Consider the following 10,679-nt stretch of genomic DNA (forward strand, 5'->3'; position numbering starts at 1 on the left):
TTACCACTGTTAGCAAGTGTGTGTGTGTGGGTATGTGTTAAGTGTGGGTTTTCGATTTTATTGAGACTGGTCGAAGAAGGGTTAAATCTTATATGACAAAAGCAGTGGAGTGTGTACTTTACATGTGTGTACACAATACGGTTTGGGCTTATGCAGTTTTGATTAAGAAAAACAAAAAACTTTTCATTCCACTGTTATTTTACGCTTCAATGTTAGAATGTTGGGCAATACAGATCTCAATGTACTGTAAAACACAATAGCCAGATTATTCTACTGCTATGCACCCCTATCTTTCTGTACTGTACATGTCAATTTCTATATCCAGCACTTGTTCTGGTATCTAATTTAGGAACACTGTAGAATAATGTCACTAATAATGTTTTAAATCTATTGTAAAATAAACCATTTGTAATGAAATGAAGAACATTTTTCATATTTTATTACACACTTTATAGCTTTGATTTCCTATCATTTATTTCTGACCTTCAGACATCATCACCGCTCCATTTAAACACATGGGGTTCTCGTAGTTAATTGTTACAGAGAAGTGACACGTAGGCTAATAATGAATGTATAGTATACTCTATGTTAGTACTCTGTGAAATTATTTAGAGATAGGAAATCATCCTGATAGTATCAGCTAGCATGAACAGGGTGCTGAAGGATGATGGTACATAAAATCAAGGAAGAAGCTATTCCTAGTCTCAAATGATCATGTATTTTGTTCCTGTACCTAATAAGAGTATAGAAAGAACAAGATCTAACGTAATTCCCAGGTGGTCATCTTACTCTGTAATCTTTGTTTCTGCTTTCTCCACACTAAGACCCTTCATAAATGTACAACTTCCTATTAATACATGTCACCCAAAACACACAAATGTGTATTGTTTAAAATGGAGCCACAAGACCCAGCAGAAAGAGAGAAGGGGAAGAAAACGGTCAATTGTGTTTCCACACACACAGCCAGCACCAACTCAGGTCATGAGAGTGACCTGCTTGACCGGCCTGGCCTGAAGTGAAACCACCCTAGTGTCCTGTGACTGGACTTGTGTCCAGTTCACGAGTTCCCACCAGACCTGGGTTCAAATAGTGTTTGCTTTCTCTCAAATACTTTGACCTAGGGCTCTATTCAATCTGTAAAGCTGAAGCGTTCCAGAATCCATGATAGAAATGTAAAGGTCACCGTGAATGCAGACTCCGCTGAAGTGGGAACGTTGCCTTTTTAAATTTCAATCGCGCTGTAAAGCTGAACTTCTGCGGTGCGGAGTGAATAGAGCCCCGCGTTGTGTTTGATTGAGCCTGCTTGGAGTGTTGAAAGGGTGGTGGTGGCAGTTTTAGGATAGTTCCTTGTTGATTCCATTCCGCCAGGCAAGCTCAATCAAGCGCAGCTAAAGCATTTGAAAGAAGACATAATGCTGACTCAACACAGGTCTGCTTCGCACACACATCAAAATGCAACATCAAAATTCTGTTCTATGTGTGTTGAAGCCTGACATTGTCTAACAAAACAACATCAGGACAGTTATGATACACTATCCATGCCTCAAAATAGACCAATGTTCTGTTCTCCCTAGTCGTTAACCCTTCACCTCTGGACAGAGGGTGTCTCAGTCAGGATAACACATGATGTGAATGCCCTGCAGAAGGACCAGAGGGATTTGCAAAACAAAATCAGATGAGAGTTGGTCATTTACTGTACTGCTGTAGCCATACATGATGGTCTCTGTAATGTTGGGAAACATGTTTGCCACATTAGGCTGTAGACCTATTTAGTTACGCTACTCAGTACCTCAGCATCCTAGGCAATTGACTTGGCTGACTATACTTTTGAGTGAACGTGTCCAATGAGAGCAATTGAGAATAAAATCCTCCAGGCAGACCATGGGCTCCTTCAACTGCACAGTCGAGGGTGAGTTATTTTGTCCTGCTTGGCAGACTCAACACTCTTACTGTGCTGATAATGAAGGAAAGAATAGTCAGAACAATGCCATGCAGCTTGGATCCCTTCCCAAAGACAGGAAAGAGCTAACTTAATGAGAGACCAATGAACTGTGTTACTGAGGATGGTTCACAATTCACAGCCAAACACTGCCTGACATCCACCTTAATCCCACGGCTATAGGGCGCATGAATCTGACCAAACCATCCTGGATTACAAAAAGTAAATCTGAGAAAATGTTTTCGTAACTCTAGAACTTTATCAGAACAAAAGTAGAAGCCCTGCATGATAGGATAGGTTAAGCAAGGGTGGGGGGTGGGCAGAGGCGGAGATGGGTGGGCACGTGGGAGGGGACGTGGGAGGGATGGGGAGGGCTCAGGGAACAATCGGAGAGTTGTTTGTTTATTCGTAAAAATAATTTGTTTGTGGAATTCGGAGCAGCTTACATTTTGTAAAAATGCACACTAAAAACTTCAAAAATAAGAAACAATATGTTTTCGGGAACTCCAGAACTTTATCAGCAGAAAACGGTTAAAAGTATACGCCCTGCATTAAAATCTTGTGAAACATAAATGTGACAAAGAATGCTGACAACAAATGTGCAGAGGTAAAGGATGTGTGTAGGATTATTATTTATGTTTTCTACAATGTTGATTTTGGGCTCAGTAACTCCCAGCACCAAAAATGTGATAAGCTTGGTAGTGTGGGTGTTAAAGATTGTTAGAAATGTTTTCTCTTTGGTAGCAGGTTCAGATGATAGATGCTCAGTAAACTGTGTCTACTGTACTGTAAGCATGCTCAAGTTTGAATGAATAAGCATCAAACCAGGGTAAAATAATTTGAGGAAATTTTCAGAAAAATAAATATCTGGCCTTAATTGAGTAGAGGAGGGGGGTTGAGATAGAAGGTGGAGGGGTGCTCGTTCTCTGCACCCAAATCAACTCCCATCTAATCAAGCTCCAGGCCAATCAGGTCCATTCATTTGACATCATGGAATTTATGCTGAACAAAAGCTACCATGCAGCCCCCCCCCCCTCTGAAGTCAAAAATCACAAGCTGCTGTCCGAAGCTGTCGTATGGTTGGCTAAGCTGGGCTACACACCCACCCTTCCAACCAGCAGGGAGGGCATAACCCTAATACCCCACCCTACCTCACTTCCACAGCCGCCCAGCTCCTCTCCCCCTCTCCAGCCTCTGTAGCCCAGGACATCGGCTCCCTGACTGGACCCCTGTGAACCAAAGTGCAGCGAAGCCCCCCCCCCCCCCCCCCCCGAGTCACGTGATAGTCTGGTACAGTAGTTATACACACACAGCACCATCCCACTGTTATTTAACAGACAGACATCATCAGCAACCTGCACAAGGTCGCTCCAGAGCGTAGCGTATCAGCCCGGCAGCCTCACACACATATACTCTGGCAGAGGACCATCACATTGCGCTGTGGGACTCAAACACCGGCAGCCAACATCCATCAACTGCATCCAACTCTGTCTGACTGAGAGGAAGCTTACAGAGTCAGGTAGGCACTTCCTGTCAGGTGTTTCGGTCAGGATTGGAAATGTGTCATTAGTAGATGAAGAACTACTATATCATGTTTTGAGAAGAGTTGCGTTAGGTGTTGAATACCGTCATGTTACATGGCCATCTGAGGCTGAGGATCACTGGTAATGATATATAATGGGGTGGTATTTTTCCTGTTTGCTTCATGAGTTATAAAATCATCACTTTTATTTTACTGTCTTTTTATAGATTTTATTTGACACATGACAATTACTTTTCAGGTGTGCATAACTATCATTTATCAAGTTCACACGGTAATTGGGATGGACTAACAGAAGCATATTTGACTGTATTTGGAAAAGAAATGACATAACATTTTGGATTGAGAGATGCAACAAGTTGGTCGGGTCTCTTCAAAGATAATTGAGGGACTTTGTATTTTTCTTAATTTACCGTACTGTACATCTTACCTAAGACGACATACCTCATAGGATTTAAATGTCAATTCCCGTTAAGTTGTATTCCCCCTTTTCAAGCAATTAGTGGTACAGTACAGCATATCCAATATGCAGTTTGGTGTTTAGTTTTTCTTCTTCTAGCAAGTAATCTGTGGTAAACTAACTTGATTGCAATTATTTCCATGTCTTATTTTACAGTCAACAACATACTGAAACGTAGCCAAGGGTTGCACAAGGAAGAATAATATGAATGGTATTTTTGTCACAATTATTATTAATGTAAAGTACAAATGATGGCTGGAGATTGGTTACAGCTGTACAATACCAAACTAATTGAAATGCGTGAAATACAGTATGGACGATGTTAGAGCTTTTCCTTGAAATACATTAGGTGGTTGAAATGCAATTGCCATTGCATTGCATGTTAATGTCAAATGCAGATCAATGTACTTTCTCATCAGTCTTCATATCACTTTGTCTTTCTCTTGTATAACTGTCTGGGATACCTTTCATAAGAGGTGAAGGAAAAAAACGAAATCAGATGCTTTTAGCACCATCTACTGGTCTACTGGCAATGTACCGTATATTCAAATGCGTTTAAGTAGAACCATAGGCCTACTTAAGATTTTTGTTGATTTCTACTGAAAATGTATTGTGAACGGTTAAACAAAAATGGCATAGTTCAAATACTTGTTTCATAAAACAGAGTTTGCCACACTGACGTGTGATTTTATAAATGTATTTATTTTGCCAAAAGTGCACTTCACAGCCAATCCTTCACTGTGAAGAAACATATGTTCACTCTAGGCTGCATCCATCTGGTTTTTGGCAAAAACAAAGCAAGTTGTAAGAGCTTGAGGAATCACCTGCTGTTCCTCTTAGGGGAAAATAGAAAAACAATTAGGTAATAATCCTTTATTATTGTAGAGTTTTTGTTATTGCATGGTTTCAATTGTATGCTAATGTGGGTAACTTTCTCTCATTAGACTGGTTCATATGTTCCAGCTACATAACGCAGCGTTGGACCCAATTACACAGCCCAACATTCATCTGAATCAGGAGACAATCGTTAGACCAGAGCAAACTAAAGCAAATGTTAGCTGACTGAATCCCTATGTGAGAAAAGGTTTGAGGCGTGATGTACTCCAAAACAAAGGATTGTCGACAACATTCCAGGTAAACGCTGCAGATGCCAACTCAATTGGAAATTACCTTTAAATGTCAAGCGCGCTGTAATCCGGTTATGGATTGAACCCCGGCCAAAATCGTGTAATGTCAAATGAACAATTAGAGAAGTTCAACAGCACGATATGATTGTGACAACATCTATAGGCACAATACTAGAGGGTAGAACATAGAGATAAACACATGTATCAATCTCTATGGGGTAAACACATTTAATGACTCTCCAAGGATTCAAGGCTGTTGGAGAGACGTGCTGAGAATATGGGACTGTGGGACAGGAAGAAGATTGAGCAAACAAGTCAACCCTGCTTTTCATGTGTTTGGGGTGTGTTGTCTTACAGTGAAGTCATAGACATTACAGATACACAAAGTGGTCAAAGTAGAATATACTGCATTTCCTTTGAGTAGGTTACTCAGGGGCACAGTAACAACTTGTTTCATCATCAGCCTTTTAGGTCAGTGCAAAAGGAAACGGTACTGTTATAAATACACAGCTTCTTATGACTGGTGTGTAGTAGAGTACTTGGCAGCTGCCTCTATCTCTCTCTCTCTCTCTCTCTCTCTCTTTCTCTCTCTCTCTCTCTCGCTCTCTCTCTCTCTCTCTCTCTGTCTCTCGCGCTCCCTCTTTATCTCACGCTACAGCCAACGTTTTCTGTTTAGGGGGGGCAGAGCCAAGGTCATATTTTCTAGGGGTGGAGGAGAGGGGGAGGGTACGGTAGTTGACCACTCCCCCTGCTGCTACTGCAACTTGCTCTTGTGCTCTAGGGGCAGCAGGTAGGCAGAGCTGCAGAGCACATGGCAAAATTATTTTTTCGAACTAGGCTCCTTTAAATCCGGGGGATTACAGTGTCATAGACAAGAGGAGCCTGTGTACTTCCTGTTCTGTCAGTTGAATGGGATACACGGAAGTCGTGAGTGGGTGTGTGTGTGTGTGTGTGTGTGTATGTAAGAGCGATAAAGAGGGGGGAGGGAATATGAACTGAATGTACACATTTGCCGGCTGATGTAATAATGCTCTGATCACAGTGGAGTGAGAAGTTACCCAAAAGAGAAGGAGATATAATAGGCAGTCCCACTCCGTCACAAGGTAAGATTATCATTCGTCTGAGTCTAAGGGGAATTAGAAAATAATTCCACAAGCCTCTGTAAATCCATCTGCTTCACACTGAAGCTGAGGCAGTTTGTTAGTTAGGCAACATGGGATGGAGAAATAGTCTAACCAATAGTAGTATTGGTTAGACTATTTCCTCATCACTCACATCCCATGTTGTCTAATTAACAAATTGTCTCAGCTACAGTGCGGAGCAGATGGAATTATTATGTCTTCCGTGTAGGATGGATTCAAGCTGAAGAAGAACCAGGAAGAGAGGAACTGAGTTACTGTAAGGGTGACTCATCAACAATTCAGTTACAGACGTTGAATTACAGGCAACTATGAATCAGCAGAAGTCACAATAACGCCCTCTTATCACGTTGTACTTGCACAGAAAAGGATGACGTGTAGGTTCAGCCTGTGTGTATGGGGGCTGTTCTGAGACTAGTGAGTTTGTGTGTGAAAGGTCAGGTACTCTGTGCCAGACTCAACATTTGGGGGGACGGGGGGGGGGGGGGGGGGGACGGGGGGGGACGGGGAGGCTGCAGTCTGAGTCTTATGGTCACATTCTGTGTAGCAGACAGGCTGGCTTTTGTAACCAATGACAATGTGGGTGAGAGGATACCAACACTTACACATAGGCTAACCTTGAGGAGAACCAAGGGACCTATGAAAATGTGTTCATATAATGTTGTCATTGTGCTGATGTTGCAGAGCTGAGAATGGGTATTTTGATTTAGTTCTGTGTTCTGGTACAAGGAATAGTTTGTTGGTATGCCTTTCAACACCCCAACAAATATCAGTTCATGTTGTTCACTAGTTTGCTCCAAATGGGGGAGGGGTGGTTGGGTTGGAGGGTAATAAAGGAAATATATATTTTTTTAAAGATGCATTTATATATATGTGTGTATATATATATATATTGGAAGTGATGCAGACAATTGCATTGATTGAAGCTACAATCTATCAGCAATATTAAAGCTGATTTATACCCCCCCCAAAAAAAATTACAAATAAAATATCAGTACATGATCAGTATTATGGCAATGTATGTTGTTGCATTTTAATCATGAAATTATGCATCGTTTGTGTGTTTCAGGTCCTTTATGCAAGTTGTTTACTGGCTGTGCCCCTGCCCTTCACCATGACTCTCCTAACCCACGTGCTGGCATGCCTCTTTGGCATGGGCTCCTGGGTGGCCATTAACGGGATATGGGTGGAGCTGCCCCTCATTGTGCCCGAAATCCCAGAGGGTTGGTACCTGCCCTCTTACCTCACTGTGCTCATCCAGATGGCCAACGTGGGGCCCCTTTTCGTCACCCTCATGCACCGCTTCCGCCCGGGCAAGCTGGACGAGCGGCCCGTCATCTACTCCATAGTGGGCCTGGGTGTGGTCGCCACCTTCCTCCTGGCCTTCTTCTGGAAGCACACGGTGCCCCTAGCGGGCGCTATGCATAGTGTCCCCCTCCTAGTGCTATGTTTCCTACTCTCTGTGGTGGACTGCACCTCCTCGGTCACCTTCCTGCCCTTCATGATGCGCCTTGGGCCCCAGTACCTCACTACGTACTTTGTAGGGGAGGGCGTTAGTGGCTTGGTGCCTGCCGTAGTGGCTCTGGTGCAGGGGGTGGGGGTGGTTCACTGTCGGAATGCTACAGTGGCTAGCTTAGCCAATGGGACCTTAGGGATTAACTCCACGGTAGGGGCCAGTGGAGAGCTCCAGGCTCAATACCAGCCCGCTAACTTCTCGGCCCAGGTCTTCTTCCTCTTCCTCAGTGCCATGATGGTGGTGTGTCTGGCCGCCTTCGTCTTGCTCAACCACCACCCGGCCGTGGCCAGGGAGAGGAAGCGTGAGCACTACTTCAACAGAGGCCAGGCAGAGGAGAAGAGTGACCAAGCCCTGTCCCTGTCTCACAGACCTCAAGAGGAGAAGCCCATGATCAGTTCTCCGGATGGCCACCGGAGAGCCCGGCGTAGCTCCTTCGGGACGGGCTTCTACAGTGGGCCGGAGGTGACGTTCATCTTTGTGGTTCTGGCCTGGGTCAATGCCCTGACCAATGCAGTGCTGCCCTCAGTGCAGTCTTACTCCTGTCTGCCCTACGGGAACCAGGCCTACCATCTGGCGGCCACCATGGCAGCCGTGGCTAACCCCGTGGCCTGCTTCATCGCCATGTTCCTGCCCTTAAGGTAAACCGAACTCTGGATTAGCATAACTGACTGATGAATAATTTACTGAACACAGACTCTCAGATCTTTGCAGTCACCAGTGAAGGCTGTTGAAGGTATGGGGAGGAGTCATTGTAATGGCTGGGATAGAATGACAGGCAGTCACTGAATCAAGTTGAATTATATAACAAAATACAGAATAAACAGCATTAAATAACATTGTACTGTCTCATCCTAAAACATACAGTACTTCAATGGATCATTTAAATGATCCAAAGACCTTGCATTTTCCAACCCACTTCCTCAACTCACCTTTTTGCTCTACCTTGTCCTTTTTCAGGTCGTTGGTGCTGATTGGGCTTCTGACAATAGTTGGGACAGGGTTTGGTACTTACATCATGGCCATGGCTGCACTGAGCCCCTGTCCTCTACTGGTCCACAGCGCCTCAGGAACCGCACTCATAGTAAGGCTCTTTCTGTTATTACGTCATGAAATAGAGAAAATACACGTGTTACGTTGCAAGGTTGCTGATAACATCTGAACACAACATTACTTCAATTTGATTTCATTGGGCCATTGAAAACGACGTGTTTCTGAGTGAAAATGGGATGTTTGAGGTCAAACAAAGGCTTCCTAAACAACAGTAAACAATCAAACTCATGTCCATGCTATTCAGTATGCAGTTAATGATCCTCTAATGTACTGTGAACATTGACACAATGCTAGTATTTTGTTTGTAATGTCTATCTACTCTCTGTTGTAGGTCATAGCCTGGGTGTTGTTTGTCCTGACCCTCTCCTATGTGAAGGTGATCATTGGAGTGATCCTTCGGGATGAGGGCCACAGCGCCCTCGTGTGGTGTGGAGCAGTAGTACAGCTTGGCTCCATGCTGGGCGCCCTGTCCATGTTTCCCTTGGTCAGTGTCTATGGACTCTTCAAATCAGGGGACCCTTGTAACACCATGTGCACCAAGTAGGGATCAAGATGTGGCTTACTGTTGAAACTCACTGTAGAAAACAAAAGTTGTTGGCACTGGAAATGTATATTTCATCATGTGAGTTTGCCTCTTTAAACTGATTTTGACGTATCTAGTCTGTTGCCAAAGCAATGAAATATCTCCCTGTGGTTGCGGGAGGATCTCTTTGAAGCACATCCTCAGATTAGGAACTAAATGTCACCAAACACACACACACACACACGCACGCACACACGCACACACACACACACACACACACACACACACACACACACACACACACACACACATATACACACACACACACACACACACACACACACACACACACACACACACACACACACACACACACACACACACACATGTTTTCCATTGAGTAAAGTTTTAAAATATAGGGTCTTAATTTGATCACCTTGTTGCAAGATAGCTTTTTCTGCAATGCAGGAGCTTTAAAACGTGTAGTGTATTTGAGGTTTAAAAAAGGCTTCTGAAGTTTGCAATTTCCACTTTGACTTTTCAGACTTCATTTTCCCTTGCGAAAAATCTTTCATTCCCTACAAAAATTCCCATTATTTATAATCCACCTAATAATTCACATTTCCTGTTGCTGCAGGATTATTTTCCTGCTGTTGCAAACTGTAAAGTGTGGGAGGCCAACTTTTAGTGTTACAAAGATGATGATATTTTATTGCTAAACTTTTTAGAATTCTTCTTTAAAAGAAGATGAATGCCTTGTTTTACATGAAGGGTAATTAAGTATAGTGTTATAAAAGTGATGATTGGAATATGTTACTGGGACAAAACAGTGCCTTCATTTTGGAGTTTCTAGTACTGCAAATGTCAACCAAAAGGTCATTTCTGTTTATTCTTTACCAGTCTATGTTTTATGTCTTTTTTACATGCTTTGTATACGACCTTACTGCAGTTATAATGTAATGGACTGTAATTATGTGTGGCTCAAGTCAATAAAAATCTATACATGTATATGTTTTGTATTTCTCTACTAATTGCTGACCTCATTATCAACTTTCTGTAGTTTATTTATCACTAGCATGGGTAAAAGCATCACTGTAATCGTAATCATACTTAGATCCTTCGGTTCCAGAATTTGACCAGTAGATGGCAGGCTAGGATAGTGGTAACACAAGCTGAGCGTGAGCTCTGAACAGAGCAGGGGTCCACATGCTGGCATACAGCTCAGACCTATGGATATCACATATGCCTTCAACCTGACAGCAAGATCTAATGGAAAAGTATTTAGCTATGAATACAACTTTTTAAAATGTTTTTTTTGTTGCTTAACACTGCTTTCTTAAGCAAGCGTGTATAGTTCATTTTGTGTAGGCATGTTTCTGTTATGT

The 10,679-nt window shown here is 43.0% G+C and overlaps 1 protein-coding gene across 3 annotated transcripts; it reads left to right on the forward strand.

The window, feature by feature from the left end:
• The first annotated feature begins 3,265 nt into the window (after positions 1-3,265).
• Positions 3,266-10,302, forward strand: LOC115176109 (riboflavin transporter 2). 3 transcript variants are annotated; one of them, XM_029735946.1, is made up of 5 exons: positions 3,493-6,169; positions 6,417-6,464; positions 7,275-8,359; positions 8,679-8,802; positions 9,103-10,302. In XM_029735946.1, the coding sequence occupies exons 3-5, from the start codon at positions 7,320-7,322 to the stop codon at positions 9,313-9,315; spliced, it is 1,377 nt and encodes a 458-aa protein (XP_029591806.1). In that variant the 5' UTR covers positions 3,493-6,169; positions 6,417-6,464; positions 7,275-7,319; the 3' UTR covers positions 9,316-10,302. The 3 variants fall into 3 exon arrangements, with proteins under 3 accessions (XP_029591791.1, XP_029591806.1, XP_029591799.1); XM_029735931.1 differs by lacking the exons at positions 3,493-6,169; positions 6,417-6,464 and adding an exon at positions 3,266-3,458; XM_029735939.1 differs by lacking the exon at positions 6,417-6,464.
• Positions 10,303-10,679: the final 377 nt, after the last annotated feature.

This window comes from Salmo trutta, chromosome 3, assembly GCF_901001165.1.
Source record: "Salmo trutta chromosome 3, fSalTru1.1, whole genome shotgun sequence".
Lineage (NCBI taxonomy): Eukaryota > Metazoa > Chordata > Actinopteri > Salmoniformes > Salmonidae > Salmo > Salmo trutta.

What these genes read in the sequence shown, in the direction of transcription:
- LOC115176109 (XM_029735931.1), top strand. Translation starts at nt 7,320, where the DNA reads ATGACTCTCCTAACCCACGTGCTGGCATGCCTCTTTGGCATGGGCTCC. An exon ending in GCCATGTTCCTGCCCTTAAG is followed by an intron (nt 8,360 to 8,678) that starts GTAAACCGAACT and finishes GTCCTTTTTCAG; the next exon opens with GTCGTTGGTGCTGATTGGGC. An exon ending in CCTCAGGAACCGCACTCATA is followed by an intron (nt 8,803 to 9,102) that starts GTAAGGCTCTTT and finishes TCTCTGTTGTAG; the next exon opens with GTCATAGCCTGGGTGTTGTT.